General features: G+C 39.8%; 2 protein-coding genes across 5 annotated transcripts in view; one reads left to right on the top strand and one right to left on the bottom strand.

The window, feature by feature from the left end:
* The window catches only part of tsc1b (TSC complex subunit 1b), a 32057-nt gene extending 19111 nt beyond the window's left edge, over window positions 1–12946 (bottom strand). For 2 of the 3 annotated variants that reach the window (XM_040157477.1, XM_040157479.1), the window contains exons 1-9: window positions 12711–12946; window positions 6692–6906; window positions 6313–6416; window positions 4683–4835; window positions 3677–3821; window positions 3009–3163; window positions 2833–2906; window positions 2549–2727; window positions 834–952 (exon numbers count right to left, since the gene is read on the bottom strand). In XM_040157477.1, coding sequence (XP_040013411.1) covers window positions 834–952; window positions 2549–2727; window positions 2833–2906; window positions 3009–3163; window positions 3677–3821; window positions 4683–4835; window positions 6313–6416; window positions 6692–6800 — 1038 coding nt within the window. In that variant the 5' untranslated portion in view covers window positions 6801–6906; window positions 12711–12946. Of the gene's footprint in view, window positions 1–833; window positions 953–2548; window positions 2728–2832; window positions 2907–3008; window positions 3164–3676; window positions 3822–4682; window positions 4836–6312; window positions 6417–6691; window positions 6907–9178; window positions 9264–12710 lie in introns of those variants that run through there. The other variant, XM_040157478.1, reaches the window with a different exon arrangement.
* A 3186-nt stretch (window positions 12947–16132) lies between these two features.
* gfi1b (growth factor independent 1B transcription repressor) lies at window positions 16133–20415 on the top strand. 2 transcript variants are annotated; one of them, XM_040157692.1, is made up of 7 exons: window positions 16133–16231; window positions 16674–16774; window positions 17147–17326; window positions 17434–17663; window positions 17916–18053; window positions 19153–19318; window positions 19827–20415. In XM_040157692.1, exons 2-7 carry the CDS (start codon window positions 16681–16683, stop codon window positions 20003–20005), a joined length of 987 nt encoding a protein of 328 aa, XP_040013626.1. In that variant the 5' UTR covers window positions 16133–16231; window positions 16674–16680; the 3' UTR covers window positions 20006–20415. The 2 variants fall into 2 exon arrangements, with proteins under 2 accessions (XP_040013626.1, XP_040013627.1); XM_040157693.1 differs by lacking the exon at window positions 16133–16231 and having other exon boundaries at window positions 16632–16774.
* Window positions 20416–23217: the final 2802 nt, after the last annotated feature.

The raw sequence follows: 23217 nt of genomic DNA, 5'->3' as shown, positions 1-23217 counted from the left end.
GTAATTCAGGTAAAATCTAGTTCTTGGGGGGGGGGGGCCCTTAGTTAGCAGGAGTTTGCTGTTCTAAAGATCCATATTTGAGACCCTCTGACAGATCGTCTAATCCAAACCATGTGCAACTGCACCTAACCTCTGACCTCACATTGGAGTGTTGTCCGAAAAGTTTTGATATTGGGATTCAAGTACTGCGTAGTTAGGTATATTGATGTCATTATTATAACCGGGGACTACTACCTATTATACTACACCTCAAAATGTATCGAAATTGACTCAAGATCCTGGGATATTCACCCTGTTGTTTGTCGGGATTCATGCATTTATATGCAAATGGTAACTTTACTAAAATATATGATTTTCAATATTAATTTATATAGTAATGACAGTGGCGCAGGTGGAGGTTCAGTATTTTGATCCAATTTTGTCTTTATGGAATAAGAACCAGGTCAACAACACAACGTCAAGCCAGTTTAAAATGTAGTTTTCCTAAAATGGCGAGTCCCCCATGTTTTCCAGATTTCCTGTCTGTCTGGGTCGCAAAGACAAATCCTCAGATAGACCCCAGGGGGCAGAAAAACACCCAGACCCCTCCCCCATGTGGCCGGCCCAATAATAGAAAGGGAGAGGCGGCATCTCCAAGGTAACCAACCCTTGGGATTGTCTACAGAGAGGTGGCAGGACAAGGACAGAGGGCATGTGTTGTAATTCCTGAAGCTTGACCCAACTGTCTGCCAGACTACTGACTTTGAAGACTCAAAAACTGTCTGTCCACTCACTTTCTCTCCGTATCAAGCCAGGATTTTGACAGCTTTTGACTGGATTATGGATGACCTTACCTGGCGTCTGGAGGTTTGTGGGCTGCGGTAGGAGGACTGTGTCCCTGAGAAGGGGGGCAAGGACAGGGGCGGGGGTAGCGGTTGCCGTGGAGTTGAGAACGGGGTCGAAGAAGAGCTTCCTAGTGTCAAGAAACAAACAGTCTAATCAATCTTCAAATAGATGCAACCTGAGGTCCCTCTCTGCTCTTTTGAACACTACTGTTAAGATTTGCCCTTTAAACCAGTTAGAAAACACAATGTTTAATATGAGAAATGCAACAGAATTACGAAGAAAAAGCTGAACTTTCGTCATTACAGAAAACCCTCTTTGGAAACCTATTAGGGCTTAATATGCATTGCTGATTGTAGATGGGGTTTTTTTTCATCAATTGATTGATGTTTTTATCTATAAAATGTCACAGTCACAAGTTCCCACAGTAAAAGTTGACGTCTCAAGATTTCTTGTTTATTCCAAAACCAGCAACATATTAATTTATTTTGATATAAAAAACAGAAGTAAAGCACCAAATCCTCACATTTAAGAGGGTGAAACAAGTAAATGTTTGGTATTTTTCACTTAATAAATAATTTAAATAATTAGGTGCCTTTAGAAAATGTGGCCACTTGTCTGCTGACGGACTAACTTATAAATCGCCTTATCGTCCCAGGACTAGAATGCCCATATTTCGTCCTAAACCAGAAATATTATCTTCAGGACATGTCAGTATCAGTGCTGATGCAAAACAAAATAGGTCAAAAGATATCCTTAAATATTAATAACTGAGATTTTAAAAACGAAGCAAAACTGTAAAACAAAAGATGAGCAGGAAAGTGGTCAAACCACTTACAGAGAATGAATGAACTTTTACCACATATACAGAGACTTTGCCATAAGGATTAGATCACAATATGGCAATACTGAATTTTAATATGATTTTTACATCAATGTGTAATTAAGTACTTTGATTTGTGTGGTATTTAATATGTCAGAAACAGTTACTCTATCCATAAACAGTTTCTCAATTTATTGTTCCAGAAAATGTTCAATATAACAATATATTAATTTGCAATATAAAATAACATATACCATTATAAAGAAATGTACCTGTATCAACAGCTCCTATACATTTTTCCAAGTAAGAACTGTTAATCCTAAATTACATCTGAAACATCTGAATGTGTCCCATAAAATTCCAAACTCTGACTAGATCAGATACTGATGAACTAGTAAGTTCCACCAGAAAAGATAAAATTGTGCATATTAATAACGCCATAGTAAAGCATGGTGATAAATAAGGAGCCACAAGCTATCCTGTTTAACAATTCCTGTCATTACACTACGCATGTAATTGCCGTCAGCTTCCTGCTGTATCTTGTTTATCATATTAAGGAAAGAGTAGACTGATTAAAAACATAAACCAAAAGCATTGTCCTCTCTTTCCTCCTCAGTGTATACATTGGCTTCCAGTTAACCATAAACTGCAGTATAGAAATGCCAAATATATATGTGAAGTAGTTCAGAAAAACACTCTGTAGCATAGTTTTTCCAACAGAGAGCAGAATATTATTGTTCAATAAAAATAAAGTGTGTGTTGATTGTTATGCATTTATGTAAAAAAATAATTCATATCACTAGATCAGATTCTCTCAAATTTAAACATCAGTCTCATCCTTAAATATCCAGTATTCTTCCTACTCTGTTAAATTTAATACGTATGTGTAAGATTTTTTCTGACCGTAGCTGCTGTGAAGGTCTGTGTAGGGGCTGGAAGTGCAGTCTTGTGGTCGCATGTGGATCTGGGGGTAAAAATTCTCAGGCATGGTGGCGTAGCCCTCCTCACAGGAGGCCTCCTTGGGGTCTAGAGACACTTTGGCACATTCGATGACGATGTCATGGATTTCATACTTTTTCCATCTACAGCAAAGCAAAAGCACTATTAGTCAAAGTGATGCAGCAGACATGGGTGAGAAATTTAATACCAGAGTGTTCCTCTGCTGGGCACAACAGCATGCGACTTGCCTAGTGGGATCAAGCTCATGATCCTTTGTTCCTGTCACCAGTTCAGGATGTATACGAACGTGTTCAAGCATCGGCTGAATGAAAGATTGGACATAGAATTTATATTAGCGATCATTTTTTCTATATAAGCTCGAATGAAGAGCAACACAGCACAGCAGCAGGGGTGATATCCTCACCTTTACTACCTCCTCAAATGTATCCATGTTCTCCTTCATGCTGTAATGGGATCGCAGGTAGGACACAAAGTTGCACGGGTACATTCCGTAGAGGCGGTGGAAGAGTGAATAGACGCTGGCGTGCAGGTGGATTAGATAAACCTCCGAAACATGCCCTGAATGTGTAAAAAAACACAAATGTGAACTCCAGGGCAACAGATACAACTTACAGCAACAGAATTAGTTTTGTTGGCTTTTTTTGGCCTGGTTTGTTGACCCAAACTTACTCCCCATGAAACGACTTTGGATTTCCATGCTGTAGTTAACAGCCTAGATCACTCTAAGTGTAAACATCCTCCCAGAAGCCTGTGCGTGGGTTACTCTTTGATAGATTATGATAAATTAAATAACAAAGCAAATATGATATTTAAGTTTCTAAACACCCAATCCTGTTGCTTCATGTCATAAAACTACAAATGTAGCCTGATGCAATGTCCTTGTTTCTCTACGGTCTGTGGCTGTATAATTCAACACAACAGTCTAAAGGCCTAAAAGCGTCTAGTCTTGACCCTTAAGTTAGCAAGCTGGGGCTAACTTACTCAAAATGAACTCAAAAACTCTCACTGACATTTACAAGTACATACATGTAGCACTGACATGTTTTTTGAGACATGACAGGATGTTCCTACCGGGGTTCTTAAGGTTCCAGGATGCCAGGCGGCCAAAGATGTCGAAATACTCCCACAGGTGTTGTTTCCCAGCTTGAGGGATCATGGGTAGCAGAGTGATCAGTACCAGCACTCCAGTTATCAGCACCACTACATCCGTGTCCGTCTGCCAGGAAATTAATTTATTAAAGTTTACGACAAAGTCAAACATTAAAAGGTTCGAATTAAGACCCTTTAATTATGGTCTAACAAAGACAGTCACCCTTTCTAGATATTTATCGCTATTGAGGAGGGACATTTTACAAAAACAGCTCTTTACGTCAACCAGTATTTCATCTAATGGACAACATCAAGGAATTTTGGAAATTGTGGACAATTTTATACGGGCTACTGCAACAAAATTATTACAATTCATCCTGAGTGGGGCATAAGTGTGTCTACCGCATTTCATGGCAATCCATCCAATACTTGTCAAAATGTTGGTAGCATGGTTAAAACATAATCTAATCAAGGGTCAATCAGCAAATGTTTGAGCGACAACCTTGCAAACTGTCCCGTTTGACTAGACAAACAAGTAGTGTTGCTCTGAGGGGCACTGAGTGACAAAGCTAATCAATAACATACTGCATCAAACCTGTAAGGAACTGTATACTGTTCTATAGTTCGACAACACCCTTTCGGTGCCTGCCAGTATTAAAAACATAATCCATAAAAGGCTACATCTGCAGTAGTTTTACAAAGAGGCTCTGAAGCCAGCCTCAAAGGGTCAGTGCAGATGAAATAAATCCAGACAAATATTCACTTAAGCAGCTGTTCATTGACCTGACTACCGCTTGATGTGCCTCCAAAACCTTGTAAAATTATGTAAAAAAAAAAAAAAAACACGATGAAATGTACAGTCACTGAACATTGCATAAATTCTCAAAAGCAGCTGGATGATAAATCGCTAATCCTCATCCATCCACATACTTCTCAGCGGCTTGACAAGGAGATTTCTTTGTTCACAGAGTCATAACTGGGCCGTTACCTTTAGGCATTTGAGCAGCGAGAGCAGCAGAGGGTATCGAGCAATCTTGTGGATCCAGGACGGCTGCTTACGGATTACATGGCCAAGCAGGGTGAGGGTGGGCAGTCGGCAGGCCTGTTTGGTCATACACTCGTTCATCTTGTCCAGAAGGTGCTGTGAGGAAGGAAGGAGAGGAGGAACAGCAGGGTAAGATTTGTATTTAACACAATCATTTTTGGTGAAAGGTAGCAGGAGGTCTTTTTCTGTATAATTATAAAAGGTAAAGGAAACTTGATTCAGAATTGTGTTGTTTTTTTTTTTACCTATCAACATATAGATATACACATGATATAATGTACAGTGCATCTGAAGTTACAGAAAACATCAACAGCTAAAAATCACAGCTGTGATTTTATTCTGACCTATCTAACAGAAGTCAAAATGCCAGGATGGTATGGGTGTTCTTGTTACATGCAAATCAAACCATAGAAGACCGTAGAAGTAATTATGACGACCTCAAAGCCCCACGCCACAACAAGTCCACATGTATTAGGTTGCTATGGCAATATGCCAACACACAAAACCAGAATCCAACAACAACATGGAAGCAATTGACGATATTTCTAAAAGCTGAGGGCAACACCACCAACACACTGAATGCCTATTTTCTTACAGGTGCAAAGTTTTGAGTTTAGTCCACAACTTAAAATCACTACATTTTGACACATTTTTATTTTCGACAATAATGGGAGACAAATTCTAGACTACATACAGTCATCTGTACAGTATATATCAGCAGTGCTTTCTTCTCACTAGTCATTTTTACTAAAAAATTATTTATTTCTTTTAATCTTTACTAAAAAGACTAAGTCTTTTTAGTAAAGAAATTTTTTTCAAATACTGAGAGTAGAGCAGCAGTCCCACCACAAAGTGGCATCCCCTTGTCCAAGCAGAATGGGTGGGGGCTGGAAGCTTAGTGACATTGTGACTACTCGCAGGCCTAACTGGTGAACTGCTGTAGCTGGCGAGCTAACCATTAGCTTGCTAGCTGTTCCAGCTGAGCTAGCGCTAGCCAGTCACAAAAGCTCCTGGAGCTTTTCTCTATTTTCTATCTACAGTTCCATTCACTTCCCTCTGGCATGTTGTGCACTAATACACATCATTCTGTTTAATAGAAAGCTATTTAAGGAGGGAAAATAAAGCTCTCCGAGCTAAAAAGGCTCCCTTACTGACCGACAGCAAGCATTAGCCTAGCTCAGTCACTAACAAGACATTAATTTCACACCATTTATTCAAAAGACGAATCATTGTCATCATACCATGAGCTCCTGTCTCCTAACTGTCTGAAAACCATGTCAGACAGTTTTTACTCCGACAAAGGAGGTTAAATAAAAGTGAACGGTACGGTAGCTTTCTCTACTTTGGACTCTCCGCCTTTCCATCCCCTCAAAGCTCAGCACTTTCAAGACAACTTGCTATTGGTCAATGGTGCGAATTTGTCAGAGTTCATCAAAGTCGAAATCTGCGTACTCACGCAGACTAATTTCACCTCCTAGAGCAGATACTCTCATCACAGCAATTCCATTGGAATGAATTGATTTGGCTGTTTGAAATCCTGGTGTGACCAGGATTACGTAGGAGCGTTTCTCACCTTATCATGTGGCTCTCTGACTGAGGAGAGGATATGCATGGCCTGGGCAGAATTTGTTTCCAAAAAGTAGTCCACCAGCCCATTCAGCAGCATGGACCCTCGCTCTTTGAGGAAAACGGGAAAAATAATTATAACCAGTTAGTTTTAAAACGACAGACAGGCAGGCAAACTAAATCAGGTGAATTCCACCAACGGGGAGCTATGTTAACAGACCATCATTCTTCAAACAGTTGGTAAAAAGGACACTAAAAAACAAGTCTGGTGCAATCTTCACACACTAGCCAAACCAAAGTAAAGTTCCCATTTCTCAAAGCCCACCAGAAAGCTGAGCACAGAGAGATAAACCATGCTGATGTTAAATCAAGCCAAGTAATCCTACCAGTGCTGAGATGCTCGTTGATAAGGCCTCTGATCTCTTCTAGCTGGTGGAGGTCGGAGGTCTCCAGGAGCGGGAGGAGGTCCCCCACATTGGGCTGCTCCCTGGCCATGGTGGTGGCAGTGCTGGAGGTGGAGGCAGCGTCTCTCTCACGGTGTCCGTCCCTGGCTGCCTGGAGGACTCCTGGGGCCACCCTCCGATACAGTCTCCAGGCACCTCTACATCGCACCAAGACCAATTCATAAACATGTGCCAGAATTACTTAGAGCTCTGATCTAGGATTAATGGTCACATGACAATAACAACTCTGTAGTGGGAACGCAGGGTTTGTGCTATTTCTTCAAATCAGAAAAAAAACAACTGAAATGTTGTCCATAATGATGTTACTTCATCTAATTTACTCAGACATGAAAAAAAGCGTCCCTGAAAAATAAAATGAACTACATTTTGGATGGCCTTTAAACGTCATCCTTTCAGAGGAATGCTGCTTCATTTTCCATGAGGTCATCATATTAGACGGTATTATCAGAGACACTACGTCCCTATTTCTCTGCAATTTATGGTTGTAATACTGATATAGACCCAGTGTTTCTGCTATAGACCTGCAAATTTCAGTGTTACTGAATAATGTGTAACAATAACAAATAAGCTTCAGTTTCAGTCCAGTTTAATTGTAACACTGTCACTGATGATTTCCTTTACATTTGCTCTGCAATTCCATCTTTGGTTTTAAGTACTTTTGCAATTTTTGTGCCATTTTACCCATTAATTTAGACAGACCCTGATGGTGTGTCTACTGGTGACATTCTGATGAGGACGAATTATGAGGCCTAGGGCTGTTGATGAACTGACAAGATTACATCTGTGTGAGGTCATGCTTTGTCATAAAGAAAGGGCAGGGTTGTGACAGGATACAGTAAATGTGAGTGGTGAAAGTGAAAGAGCAGCACTCGTCCCTACCACATTCCCCCCACTGAGAAGCCCTTATGCAAAGGCCTTAAACTCAAACTGCTGAGGTTGTACTGGGCAGCTTCCAGGTGGAACATCCGTGGATTAACAAAGATTTCTTTTTAAAAAAACATACGTATTATTTCAGTCCCACTGAAAAGAATAAATGCAAGCCGTGCGTTGGCCGTAATGGGATTAACTGGCATAAGTAGCAAAGACAGCTGACAAGTGTAAACTGTCTCCACTAGCTTAATAACTGAACAGACACACATAAATGAACTATCATTTAAAGTAAGAGTTCTATTTAACGCTGCTCTAATCAACATTTTTTTTTAATTAACAATAGATTAAATGAAGTGTACTGTGAAAATGGTGCATTTGTAGTGATAAAGGCACAGAGAGCTTTTTACTAACTCTGCAGTTCCCCTGCAGTGTTTGAGAGTCTTAACTCATTGTTTTGGTTTTACGACCCTCAACTTTTAGTTCACTCTCACACTCTCGTCAGCTTTGTTTTCAGCGGCAGCTGGCATCTGCTCTCAGTGAAAACACTCTAAAAACCTGTTAGCTAACATGTTCGCCATAGCAATTCCATAAGATGATAATACATTAGTGCTTTGTTTACAGCTTTTTTTAAAATGTAGATTTATGTATAATGTCAATGTATTATGTCTGGAACAAAGGAACCAAGTACATATGCTAACGAAGGTTGTGGGATGCGGCTGAAAGCTGAGTGGACATTGAGTTAATAGGATTTTGTCTTAATGAACTTGATTTTAATGAGAATAGACCTTTTTCACAAATGGAATTCTCCCTTCATTCATTTTATTATTTATACCTGTGTTTTCCCTTCTGTGACATGTCAAAATGTCTCTAGTAAAGAAGGCTTACATAATTTTGTTCTTGAAATGAGAAAATAAATTATCTTTACTCGGGAAAGTAAAAAATCAGCAGGCATTGATACTTTTCCCATTGAAAACACCATGTAACATGTGAATTACTGAACACTGAACCAGCTGGGATATAATGTACTGTTATATCTGACCTACAGTAAAACACACATTTTATACTGATTTTTCATACCAGTCCTAGTGTTCAGTGCACGTGTTGAGAGTATTATAACTGAACCGTACACAGCCTCATAAACAAAAACAGACCTAAACCACCTCACTTATACAGCGCAAATAAAGGAAAGATCAGAGAACAGACTTAAAACAGATTAATCAAACAAATAAGACGCAGAACTTCCAAGACGTAATTAAGACACTGCAACAGATCCCAATATATGACCTGCACCTTATCTGACCCCGCTAGCGCCAACTCATTTTAATCCTCCCTTTGAACTATCGGCGCGTTGAACAAGGAGTATAATTCAAGAGGTATATTTAACAACTGTTAAACCCCAGCAAGAATTTGCTTTAAAAAAAAAAAAAAAAAAAAAACATAATGTGTGTGACGCTGAGTCAGTCATTTAAAGTAAAGGGGAGCCGTGCAAATCTCCATCTGAAAAGCAGGCATAAACAGTTCTGATAGGCAGGTCATTACCATCAGGTTGTCTGTCCCCAGCAGCTTATTCCCTCACAGGAGTAATGAACCAGCACCAGAGATCTCATCAGTCTTTAAGATCTCCTTTCAGCACTTAGGCCACAAAGCAAACACAGTAGAGGATGAGTAGAATCCTAATATGATTTAAATTGGTTGTTTTTTGGGGGTTTTCAGGTTATAAACTATTTCATTAGTGCAGAATATTGAATCTTTCAACACATGTAAAATGCTACCAAAACCAAATTAACAGGAGCTATTTTACAATGTGAAAGAAGAAGAAATGACAGGATTTTATCTTATTTCCATTTAAGTCATATGTCAGATAAAGACATTGGCCTCTGGGAAGAAACATCACGATATTAGCCTCCTTGAGCCTCTCATTCACAAAAAAAAAAACAAAAAAACAAAACAAGATGATAAAAGCTTGAATACATTCCTGTTTGTTGATTCACAGAATAAGTCACAACGCGATTGTCTCCCTGGTATCAATTAACTGCTCAGTCATGGGGTTGTTTCGAGCCGGGGTGTGGACAGTGGATTCAAATCTGGCTGTTTTCCACCCTCTTCTCTCGGGGACAGGTCAGTGGCCCAAGCATGAGCTACCCTCAGTGTGGTCTCGGGCAGCTTGGGAACGATCAGGAGGACACAAAGAACCTTTATGCCGCCCAAGGGCTTCCGTACACACACTGGAAATAACATTTTGCTATGTGTGAGCTGTTACCAATAGGCTCCTTTTCTCCTGTGTGAATATTTTAAAGCAGTTTCATAAAAGGGACAAACGGCCTGCTCAGTCCATTTGAAGAAATGATTACCATCAAACCAATTGCCTTTTCAGCTAGCAGAGAGAGACTTGTTGCAGGAGATAAAGGGAAATAAAAATATTATAGTGCTTTGCTGAACAAACCAGGGTTTAAGGCTACAAACAACATTATTTTCATTATCAATTACTCTGTTTATTGTTTTTGTCAATTAACCAAGTAACCGTTTAGTTTATAAAATGCCCAAAAATGAATAATGCCCATCACATTTCCCCAGAGTTCAGTTACCTCCTCTAATTGCTTGTTTGTGTCTGACCAACAATGCATAACCCAAATTAGTATTAAAATATGGGGCTGCAACGAACAGTTATTTTCAGTATCAATTAATCTGCTGATTATATTCTTGATAATCAATCAATTGCATTCCAGTCTTGTTTTGTCTGGCCAACAGTCCAAAACCCAAAGGTATTCACAGTAAATTACTATAAGGTGAGAATAGGAAAAGCAGCAGTAACCTTTGAGAAGCTGAAACCATAAAATGTTTGACATTGTTTTCTTGAAAATGGACTTTTAATTGATTAACAATTTATTGATGATCAAATTACTGGCTGCTTCATTTTCTGTTTACCAACTAATTGGTAAACAGATTTTAATTAAATTGTCGCAGCTTTATTCAATTTACAATGATATAAAAGAGAGAAAAGCAGCAAATTTTTAGATTTGAGAAGCTGGAACCAGTTTTGCATTTTTGCTTAATAAAAAGACAAAAATTATTATTCAATATGATAAGAGATACTAGATATTGTTGGCAAATTTTTTTCTGTTAATACACTAGTCAATTCATCATTTTTAGCAATAAGAAGGTAATGAGCCTTGACATATAAAACTTATACAGATAAATAATTGAATTAACTCTGACACAAAAGCCAAACTTTAAATTGCTTTACATATAAATTCTTACATAAAAAGTTTTATTGTTTTAATTCAATATACCCACAAACTATATGAGTATATATAAATAACCAGAGCATTTAAACAAGGTCAATTTTGATGGAAAACTGCAGCGAGGGCTGGGCAACATGCAAAAATCTTATATCATAGTAAACAGAGGACGGTCTCCTCTGATATTTATCAAAACATCTGTCAAGTTAAAAATCACATGTCATGTGTTTTAGTTTATATTTATCTCATTAGGCAGACATGATAAAAGGAAGTCAAACTGGAGGCACCATTTTTTTGTGCAGTCTTCAGTGTTATAGAAATGTAGTAATTGATTTCTAATATTAAACTATGCAACAAAAATTGTAGATCACATTTCGGAATAATAATTAAAAAAAAACTCCCACAAAAACAAGGGACAAAAACTTAAGAGTTAGGGCTGGGTGGGTATCAAGCAGTGTGAAGACCTTTGAGCTCTGGGAGCTTGTGGTTAAATCTGAAAGTGGTCTATATTCCCGAGAAATCCCAGAGTCCGTCGTTCACCCCGACAGGCGGCTTGAGCTGCATTACCACATCAGGACCCTTAATTTACATAAGGAGACAACTACCTCATTTTAGACTGTGTTTTATTCTGGAAAAATTTGCGTAAGACTGCTTTTGTTTAGACATTGAAGGTTGTTTGCACAGTTTTTCTTATATTTTGTTAGAAATGGCTTTTTTTTTTTTAACCCAAAATCAGGTATCATAGTGACATTTGTATCAAAAGTTTAAAATGATCCAAAGTCCCACCAAGCAGGGCCATAGGTACCGTTAAGGCCACATGGTGGATACTACCGAACATAGCTGAATAAATCAAATATGGCCATTGCAAATAAGCAAATGATTTTGAAGACGCTATTTTTTTTATATCTAATCAGGCAGTGTGTTTGAGGGGGGGTCTGCAGGGCTGACTACAGCCCTCTACAACCCAAGTTAGCATTTTGATAGATTAAGCAAAGTAGTGACAGACAGCCATTAGACCAGAGAACGGTGAGGCCAGTACAATGTGTCAGAGGGGTCGAGGAGGTCAAACTGTGTGAAACTACTGACCCATTTTGTCTCCACGATGACAGCAGGGCCTGAGTGATGGTGGCCGATTGAACACATGCCAACAACAGGATATAAATGACTGATATGCCAACAGGAAATAAACGGTCAGTCTGAATTCGAGTTTGATGCAGCTGGAAGACTAAAGCAAGGGAGCATGATGCAGAAAGCTGCATGGGTTCGTAATGATGAGATGCATAATGAGGCATCAAATAAGCAAATTAAACACACGAAGGCCTTAACGACAGTGTGTTGTAGTGAGGTGCACACTGAGAGCAGTGCAGAGCCCAGGCAGGCTAAGGAGTGAGGCTGGAAAGCGGCAGAGCTGCTGCTGTATGTGGACTGACCACTGGCTGCTGCCTGTCGTAAACAACTCGCAGAGAACAATGGGCAGGGTTGGGTTTACTTTATCCCATTATAAAAATATGTAGGCAGCCTTTCTCGGGCAAGCCGAACACCGCTTCAAAGCACACAAAAAACGCAGATTAATTCACGACGTAGCTTTTAAAGCATCAACATCTACTAAATCCATCACCGGGTCTTTCGGAAAACAAGTCAGTCCCACCGCCGAGAGCTAACGTTAGCTGGGAGCAGCGACCCACACTCGGTCGGGGAAGCATCTCGCCTGTCAGCCAAGTTCAGACGGCGGAGAAGCAAGCCGAACAACTCGTGTTTAGTAAAACAAGTCTTGTGTGTTGAGTTTCGCTGTAAAAAAAACACATTAGATGTAAATAATTGGACCTGTTTACCTGTTAGAGTAGCTCCACTCCACAGGGCGCCGCCATCTTGAACACCTCACAGCCCATCCCACCGCAGTCAGCCTCCGCTGTCGGGCTGCATACAAACTAATCCCACAAGTTAGCGCCCTGGGAGTCGCAACCGCAACTTCTGCAACTAATTTACCAGAACAACATCTAAAATAAGTTTGGTAAATTACATCTAAGAACTCAGAAGTATAATTTCCATATACGCCCCGAGAGATTCTTCGCTCTATTGGCTCTACTGCAAAGCTAAGATTGTTTTTCCAGTCTCCCCATTGGTGGAAGGATGAAGTGTGTGTAATGCGGTTTCGCGTGACCCACATGTGAAGAGCGCACGCGCAATACATACATACATACATACATACATACATACATACATACATACATATATATATATATATATATATATATATATATATATATATATATATATATATATATATATTTGAGGGATGCTTATGGAAGCCCGTGTCTTGTTAGCAAAAGTTATCAATGGCAAAAATATGGTGTGTTAAAACAATGAGATAATATGTCAACACAAGTCAAAAATAACTGATCAAATAACTGATCAAAAACTGTGCAAAATCTTCATTTTCTAAGTCAGATTATGAAATAGTAATTCAAATGTTTGACTTAAATAATTTCTCATAATTTTGACATAAGAAGTTAGAATTTTGATTTTGAAAGTAGTGATTTTGACTCGGTTTACTTTCACATAAACTGTCAAAACTTTGAAATAGTATCTCAGAATTTTTACTTACCATGTGGATTTTTTTGCTTTAGCCACTCCTTTTGTCTTTTCCTGGCACAACTGGGCTTCCATACCATCAATTCCAATGTTAAAGCTGGATATGTGTTTATTTTAAGTTCTGATTACATAGCATGAAAGATGACTGTGCATCACCGTCACTGACAAAACACCTGCAGCTTCTTTCTATCAAAATTATTCTGATCAAACTGCTGGCCTGACAATATGCAATTGTTTTTGGCTCACTCATTTAAGTCTTAATTCATGGTATTAGGTGACAGGATGAGCATTCAGTAGAAACTTTTCTGACAAACTCAGCAACGTGAGAGAAAAACAGGACTTAGAGCAGCCAAAAGTTAACAAGTCAGTAGTGTGAGGTATTACACTGAAGTTAACTGGGTGCTGTCATACAGTTTAAACTAGACATCACAGTTCTACAGTCATATTTGATTTGATTCTACTCAATTGTCACTGCACAAGCGCCAGTCCAATTGCATGCAGTTTAGCATCTAACCAGAAAGTGCAAACAGTAGTGAGGTGCATACAGATTTAAAAACAAATGAATGATATTATGAGATGTACACTATGGAGTCTGCAGTAGAATGATGTTGCTATACAGTATGCAGGGTTCACAGCGGGCTGCTCTCCAGACATGAAGCCAGCATGTTAAAAGGCCAGTTCATTTACAGGGTGGGGTGAATGTCAGAAATAGACATCTAACTTGTTGCTTTCAACCTTCATGTATAACAACAGGGTAGGTTAGCTAAGCATGCGTGCTCTGTCACAACAGCACTTAACACTGGAAATTAGATAGAACAAGAGCAAATAGGAGCACAAACAGGACTGCATGATAAACAAACAGACAGGGTCACCTCGCCACTTTAACCAGCCTCATATCAGACAATATCAACTCCATAGGCCTGCATGTGTGTGTGTGTGTGTGTGTGTGTGTGTGTGTCTATGTTTGTACGTCCCTGTTTCAGACCTGCAGCCCTACTCTTGCAAGAGTAGCATGCTCCACCTATGGGTAGGAAAAGAAATAGCAGCAGTTTCACACCTGCACACAAGACACAGGCAAATACCTGGTAGTAACATAAAACCTGCAGTTTCTAAAGTCTGATATATAAGTTACATAAATGATGAAATTGAGAATGAAAGCTGACCAAGGCTTCACATGAAGCTTTATTGTGAACTTGTCCATCTGAAAAGTATTTTCATTATATAAACGGAACATGCACAAAAAGTAATATTATGTTAAATATTAAAAATTATTAAATAAGCTGAATTTAATAGTGTGGAAAAATAGTCACTGATCCTCTTATTTCTCACTTTTAATAAATAAACTTACACTATTGTCGGTTGAGTGTCAAGGTTTGTTTACATCCATCGTATTTTATTGTATTTTATATTGTGCTTGTAGAAACTGATCAAGAAAAGCCTCCTGCCCTCCCAGCCAGTGTTGGATCACTGACTGGAAATGACTGAGCTAATGTATATTCAAACAATGTATTTCTTTATTCTTATTTATTTATTCATTTATTTATTGGGGGATGGCGATACTGTTATCTGGAGCATGGAGAGGAAAAAAGCACCAATCAGGCTGCCTGAATTTAACATCTGGAAAATTGTGTTATGTGGTGAAAATACATTTTAACAAATGTTTTGAATATGTCCTAATGTTTCAGTCTTTTCTCAACGTCCAGGTAAAAGTGTCAATCGTCAAGATGCACAAACTGTCCGCAAGATGTCGCACTTGCACTTTCTCACTCATGTAAATCCACTTCTCAAAGTGTTTCTCGGCTTCCACTCTATGTTTTTTAACATAACTTCACAAGTTGGCATTATTACGATTATGATTATGATTATTATGATGATGATTATTATGATTATTTCAATTTTGGGGGAAAAGATGTCACTTCCCAGGTTCCCCGTATAACTGTCCATCCTGCTCTCCGGTATATCCTGCATATGTGACGGCAGTATCCTGCAAAGAAATGTGTCCTGCCAGAAATATCGATATGCTGTAATTAATAGAGACAGCACACGAACAGTCAACAGTGCTAGTCTCCAGGACTGGTTTGGTGTGTGTATCTTTGGAGGTGCCAGAGTCTCAGATGATCTTGTGGCCATTTGAATCTTGCGCACAGTCATAAACACTTCGCTTCGAGTAAATCTTGTAAATCAAATATTGTTCGGTGGAAATAGGTGGTCGGACTTTTGGGTTGAAATTCTTACTTGTTTTTGCTTTTTTTTTGTGCTTTTTTTTTGTGCTTTTTTTTAAACGTTCAAATTGAAACTTAGCTTTAGGCCTATATTTGTTTGAAATTCAAATGTCTCTCTAAGATCGGCGCAAATAAGCAGCCGGTGAGGCAGCGAGACATTACGAGCCCTAATTTAAATGTGAGCTTCCAACACTTTTCCACACTCTTCCTCGGAGCACTCGGTGTTTTGTATAACTGTTGCAGGGACAGCAAAGGCCCTGTGTTTTTCTAGGCAAATTTCCATCTTCAGGTTGGCCCTTTCATTGGTTGAAACCACACTCAGATTCCCCCTTGCGAAATTATCTGATTGAAAATCAGGGAGGGGAGAAAAGAAGCAGCAACAAGTGTGATGGTTTTACGCTGCTTTGCTTTTCTGACTTTTAGGAAAGGATTTAGCTCCTGCGCCGAGCGCCTCTCATCCAGAGAAGAAGCCAATTATTATTATTATTATTATTATTATTATTATTATTTAACTTCGACGGGAACCCGTTCGGTCAACGGTGAGTAGCCGCTACCTGTGAGAGAAACCAGGCTACAGTGAGACTTTGTCAACTTGTATTACTTTTTCATGAATGACGGGATGATGCGAACTGTGAAAATGCCTCCAATGTGTGGATTCATCGTTTCTTTTTCTCGCAGCCTGTTAAAAAATATAAAGACGAAATCCTTTCTAGAGTTTACCATATGGATAATATTATGACAGACTGAAATAAAGCGGAGTAACCCACCTGTAATTTCAGACGGAAAACAAGTCAGTTAAATATAAAAGTACCCGGGAGATCTTAGAATTATATGTTGGAAAGGGACCGGGGTTTTTTTTGTTTTTTTTTTGTTTTTAGAAACCAATTTTGACTTGATCAGCGTTTTATTAACATCTATTCCATTTTCCAAAACAAGCTGCTTAAGAGTCACTGTGTCGCTAACTACATCTGTCTGGTGCAGGATCAACATGCCCCGGTCATTCCTGGTGAAAAACAAGAGGTGCACGTCCTACAATGTTCACCGATCATATGAAGAGGAGCCCAAGGCCCCCGTAAGTACAGGTAAGACCAGAAAAAAGAGAGGCATTTTATCTGAATGTATGAGGGATGCAACGTTTAGAACAATCAAACTGCTGCTGTCTACTTTAGTCTCCTTATTTAAATATTTTTTATACTATTTTGCTGTTTTAAACATTTGACGTTTTTAGGCAAATTGTTTTAGAAAAAGGGATACTTATCAATCATCCATATGCCATTCAATAACTGTTAGATCTGAATTTTGAGGTTTAGCACAGAATATCCACAGTATGTTTCCTATCTGGACAAAATATCCTCCAAGAGGAACTGCTGGGTTTTGTTTTCATGGGATGTTTACTTAAAGCTCCCTGTCTTTTTCTTGAGTCAATCACACTTTTATTTGTTGTGGATTTGCAGAAGTCCCGCCCGAGGTTCAGAGCACAGACTCTGCAGACAGGCCTCAGTCGGAGGGGCAGTGTTCCCCGCCGGACCGCTGTTCATTTGAAAAGGAGGAGGCAGAGCTTGCGTGTCCCTTACCTGTTCATCCGGAGCCCACCAGACCTCCCGCGGCTCCCACACAGCCATACTTTCTAGCCGGTGAGTGCATTTATATCCATCTTCTTCTGCCAAGTCTGCAGTACGGCATTACTTTAAATCAGAGAGGTAAGATGTGTTTTTCTGTGTCTGCATATGTGCACCCTCAGAGCCACACATGGCAGAGTTTCCGCCTTACTACAAGCCAACGTATGCCTGGGAGTCGGTGCCTTCCTCCTACGAGCTCCGTCAGATGAGTTTCAGCCCCACGGTGCTGCAGCATGCCAACAATCTGTACGGCAGCCACATCAGCCGCAGCCCACAGCCTCAGCAGCCTCTGGACTGCAGCACGCACTACTCCCCGACCTCTAACACCTACCACTGTATCACCTGTGATAAGGTACACATCACACGCTGGCTTCACACCTGCACATACACCATGTAGGAAAAGATAAAATCTTAAGTACATTTTGGAGTAATTTGTGAGTTTGTTGTGCAGCTTCTCTTTTCCAGTCAAGTGTGCTTTGTCTCTCTCACACACATACCTGCGCTAGATCCACTTCAAGGCCAAATGAAAATGTCAAATGCAGATGCATTTCAGAGTGACTTCACTTTGTCAGCAGGCTTTATTGACGGACTAACTCCGTTTCAGGTGTTCTCAACGCCCCACGGACTGGAGGTTCACGTCAGGAGGTCACACAGTGGAACGAGACCTTTCGGCTGCAGCATCTGCAGAAAAACCTTCGGTCACGCAGTCAGTCTGGAGCAACACATGAATGTCCACTCTCAGGTATATCAGTGACTCTACGCCATCATCAGCTACTTCATTTTAGAGGCGGACTTCAGCAACTTAGTATTGCACAAATACTAAAAAGTTTGGAGGACTTTTGTGAGACAGTTAAAAAAGACTGATGGTCAGAATCAAAGCAGCAGAGGCTGAGATATTCAGACTTTTAGTCCCTTGTGTGGATTAAGTTTCAAAACTGCTGGATCCTAAACTTCCCATAATGCACGTCTCTTCATTAGACCCTGATGACGTCACTGTGACACCATCAGAGTTAATTTCTCAGACTGGCCAAAGCTCCTCCAGACCCACGGAAGACATTATACAAATGTTTTTTTCCAGACTGTGTAGTACTCTCACTTGCGATGAGTAAACCAAACTTGATGTGTAAAAGTGGTGGCTTGCCACTTTAAAAACACAATTAATGAATACTTATCAGTGCTGATCATGCATTAAAAAAAAAAAATCATCATTTCAAGTCATAAAACTTAGAGTCACAAGAACTAAGAACTTTAAGTTCTGACACTGATCTGAGAATAGGGACTGAAATGCTAAGAGCTTGTCAATCTATATAAAGTTAATTAAAAGTTCAGTTGATTTCACTAAATCCCAGGAGGAGGTTTTACAACATATAGCTGAATAAAAACAACTTACTGACTTTTACTGCCTTTTCTGACATTGACAAAACGATCTCACCACAAGGTCAATTTAGTGGCTCTCGTAGGGCTTTCAATCATATCACACGATCTTCCTCCACATGAAATTTATCCGGTTGTCATGGAATTGTAGATGTTGCACTTTTTTTCCAGAGCATTCCAACGACTAAGATCCATACTGTCTTAAAAGCTTAGCTTTAAAATTAAATTGCTTAGAAAAGATGAAAATTTCAACATCTACAATTCCCTGAAAGCAGGGCAAAGTCCATCTGCTGATGAAGATCATGTGTTATTAGTGAAAGCACAAGAACAACTACTGCAGTGAATGGATCTTGTGGTGAAATTGTTTTATCAGCTGCTGTGTCCGAGGCCAAGAGTGAACTGTGAAGCTCAGCATTTCTGACATCCAGCTCTCGTGTAACACCTTTTGTGCTTTTGTCTTTAATCAGGAAAAAAGCTTTGAGTGCAAGATGTGTGGGAAATCATTCAAGCGCTCCTCCACTCTCTCCACACACCTCCTCATCCACTCGGACACGAGGCCTTACCCCTGCCAGTACTGCGGCAAGAGGTTCCACCAGAAGTCTGATATGAAGAAACACACATACATTCACACTGGTAAGTCTACATGGAGATTATTTTACACTGGGTGGCCCTGTTATTATGACAGTAGTAAAAAAGGAAAACTGTCCATGGCTCCTCTCGCTGTAACCGTCTGCTTTTCAAGTGCAGCATGCAGGAATTGTTTCCAGGAGTAATATAACTGCTGATAAATCAGAAAGAGAAACTTAAACAAATGTCCTGTTGATTTGCATATCTGGTTTTCCTGCTTCGTGCAGAGTTCTGTAAAAGGACCTTCATTCAGTCCACATTGGTTGCCATAAATGTTTGACAAATCTGAACAATGGCACGATTCTTCACCCATCATCAGGATCACGCCATTCAGTAGTTCAAACTTTATCTTTATGTTTAAAATGTTTGGCACCATTTTTGGTGTGGATGACAAGCCTGATTTTCCAGAAAGAGGTGGAAAGGAAATTGCATCTCCTTTACACAAATCATTTGAAACGGATTCAGGATTTGATTGTGTAGATTTCTCACTGTTTGTGTGTGTTTTATTTTATAGGCGAAAAACCCCACAAATGCCAAGTGTGTGGTAAAGCATTCAGCCAAAGCTCCAACCTGATCACCCACAGCAGGAAACACACAGGCTTCAAGCCGTTTGGATGTGACATTTGTTCCAAGGGCTTCCAGCGTAAGGTAGATCTCCGCAGGCATCACGATAGCCAGCATGGCATGAAGTGAAAGAGAAACGAACACGAGGACCTACACTCAACAGTAGCAAGTGTTTGTACGTGTACAATAAATTGCTATTAAAACAATAAGCTGATGTTATTGTAACCTGAATATCTGGTATATTTTGGATGGACTTTACAGATAAAGTACGAGAATAAGAAAGCTGTGAAATCAAATTGCAAGCGAAGGCGATTTAATTCCAGAAAAATGTCATCTGTGTCATGAAGAAATTGAGTGGTTAAGTAAAATATATTTAGTTAATATATTGAAAGTTGTTTTCTCTCAAAGATGTGTTTACGTGTGGATGAATGGGAGATGTCGCTTATGTTTAACATGTGCTTTTGGCAACAAGAACGTCACTTTTGGTTGCATAGAGTTAATTTAAAATATGTTCTGTATGTGAGTTGATAAATGCAAATAAAGGGTGAACTGAGCAGGAAGATCTTTGGTTGTTCTGTTAAATTAAAATGCATAAAGACATGGAAAGTGAAATACAATATACAATCCCTCACAGCTAGAAGGTAAAATACACGCACAGTGTTTGTCTAAGATGACGTGATGAGCACTGTAAACACACGTTTTCTCGCTGTTCAGCTCTTTCTCTGTTTTTCTCTGAGTCACTCTCCTGCCGGAGCAGGATGTAGACTAACGACATGACTGTGGCCTCAGGTGAAAATCTCTTGCGGGACCAGGGGTAGTGTGTAATGGAGTAATTCCGCATTCAAATAACACACCTGGAATACCATGCAAATCCGAGGCCAGAGAGCTATTCATTCCTAAGAGTGGCCTAGAAAGCAGATGAAGGAAGGTTTGACGAGATATGCCGTTCTGTTTGATGCTCAGCAGCTTCCTTGTTATTACTGGAGAGGCGAAACCAGCTCTATAATCTCAGTAAAAAATCAGAATTGCACAAACTGTCAGCTCGACCATAATGAATTTTGGCCACGCACCCTTGCATACATCCATTGTCGCTGCTTGGCCTTTCCAGTGAGTCTAATGGGATACAGGGATTAATAAGAGGCTGTGGGAAAGGGATTGATTACTTAGTCAACTGCCACCACACCCAGCCAGCCCGTTGGATTTACTTCAACTCACCACCTTCCTCAAACACCAAACCTGTTGGAAGATCTGGATTTGCTGCTCCAGGCAAATCAGATCTTCACCTGAGCCTCTTAAATCTGACAAACACTGGATGAAGCATAGTCATAGTCAAAAATGGTTTTTAAAGGTACAATGGACCAACTTCAGCTCAATGGAACCTAATTGAGATGTAAAAATTGCGTAGAACGTATGGCTGAATGACACTTTTGTTATTGTGTCACACACAGCCATTCTAATGTTTTCTCATCTGTACATCAGATTCTTTCAGGGCTTCATTGAGCCATTTCATGGAAAATGAACTGTCTTAGTATCATCATTAAAATGGGAGTACTACTTACAAATACAAACTGGCAATGTTATGTCCTTTCGTTCTTGTGTCTCAGGCTAAAATATTGTTAGGATATTGATGATGAGAGCGCCTTTGACCATCTGCCTGTTGGAGACCTCTGCCTTCAGGAAGATGTTGTCCAAAACCTGGCCTCTCTTCACCTGAACCCATCAGAAGCTGGGATCATGTCGGGAGGCGGTGTTGTCAGGGATGCACTTGGGGCAACCCAAATAACAAAATCTACAAAATAAACCCCAAATTATGGGACTGGCCTGGTGTGAGGTATAAAAGGGTTTTTTAGGAAGGATATGGCACATTCAGTGTTTTTTATGTATATGTCAACAACAATGTGTGTTGGATTGATGTTATGTTATTTGAAATAAAATTTGATAAATCCATTGCATTGTGCCATTAGCAAACAAGACACATTTGGATTTTTCTCAACTTAAATATTATTTATAAGTAGAAATCATTATGCTTTTAGTGTATTGAACTTAAAATGTTACTTCTGATCTATTCAGTATTTAAGTCAGTTTCACTCAAACGAAGTAGTTTCTCAATTATCCATTACTTACATTTTTTTAAGTACAGTCAACAGAGGAAGAATACCAGCTCTAAATTGTGTAACTAAGCATCTTTGGCTTCTAGACAAATGAGATATAATATAGATCATCTACAAATTAAAAGATAAAATCAAAGTTTCCAGTGCAAAAGTTTGTTCCCCTATGTTTTGTCACCTTGAGAGTAGAAATCAGTGTCTGAACAGGTAAGAGAGGAAACATGAGAGCTTACTGTCTAGCAAACAAATCTGATGGCTTTATGCAAAATGTCCCGATATTGCCAGGGGAACGGGGTCCGTTGTGATCCTGTGCGACAGTTAGACCAGTCCCTGCAATATGGTGTGAGGAAACAGAGGGATCAAAAACCTGCACAGGTAACCAGCCCAAAAAACAGGCAGAGGATCATCGTGGGTGGGACTAAACAAACAGGACATAGGTCCTGAAGGGGGAGGTGCAGTGCTGTGGGGGCTGCCTGGGGAAAAACAGGAGAAAATGGAGAAAGCGTGCAGGCCTGTATACACCTGTAGCATTTCCTAGCTGGTGAACAGGTGTATGGGTGTGAAAAGCTTTATGCAGTGGAGTCATTTTGAATTTTTTTTTTTAACACAAAGTAGCAGAAGACGACTGTAATGGAGGTGTTTATGTGGTTATACAGCCCTTGATCATTTGTTTATGTGTGTTGCCTGAGGTGCTGTGGTATCCTAAACGTTGCAAATTTTCCTGATTTTCTTTTTAACTGCGCAGCTCTTACTAAGCCCTCCAGGGAACAGACAGCAAGGGAAGTTTTTCTTGCACAGACACAGTATCTTGAGCTAACAGTGGAGTATTTTTATACATTTTGGGTGTTATTTTCAGTGTGACAGATATCCACAACATGTCAGCAAGTCGCTGCCTGAACAGTGGAGTTACAGCACAATCTGACACCAGAGACAGCATGAACAGCTATAGTGATCTACCAAATCTGTAGCATCCAGCAAAGATCAACCAACAAATTACATAATCAGGATTCACACCAGTGCTGTGTTGTCAAAACTAACACACCGCAATCCAAATGCAGCTCTGTCTCTCTATCTCAAAGACAAGCACAAACACACACACCGACACAAACAGAAGGTAAAAAGATGGAGCACAGAGCTGAAATTTGTCTTGCAAATGAGTTCTATGCAAATTAAACCCTGGCCGGTACTGCGGAAACGCAGCAGGGTGGATGTACGGCTGAACATGCCTGAGAC

The sequence above is a fragment of the Xiphias gladius genome, chromosome 20 (assembly GCF_016859285.1).
Source record: "Xiphias gladius isolate SHS-SW01 ecotype Sanya breed wild chromosome 20, ASM1685928v1, whole genome shotgun sequence".
Lineage (NCBI taxonomy): Eukaryota > Metazoa > Chordata > Actinopteri > Istiophoriformes > Xiphiidae > Xiphias > Xiphias gladius.
The sequence above is the reverse complement of the archived record's forward strand: the minus strand, read 5'-3'. Positions and strand labels throughout refer to the sequence as shown.

Coding starts and splice junctions, on each gene's coding strand:
- gfi1b (XM_040157692.1), top strand. CDS start 16,681: ATGCCCCGGTCATTCCTGGTGAAAAACAAGAGGTGCACGTCCTACAAT. Junction 17,664..17,915: donor ACTGTATCACCTGTGATAAG/GTACACATCACA, acceptor ACTCCGTTTCAG/GTGTTCTCAACGCCCCACGG. Junction 19,319..19,826: donor ACACACATACATTCACACTG/GTAAGTCTACAT, acceptor TTTATTTTATAG/GCGAAAAACCCCACAAATGC.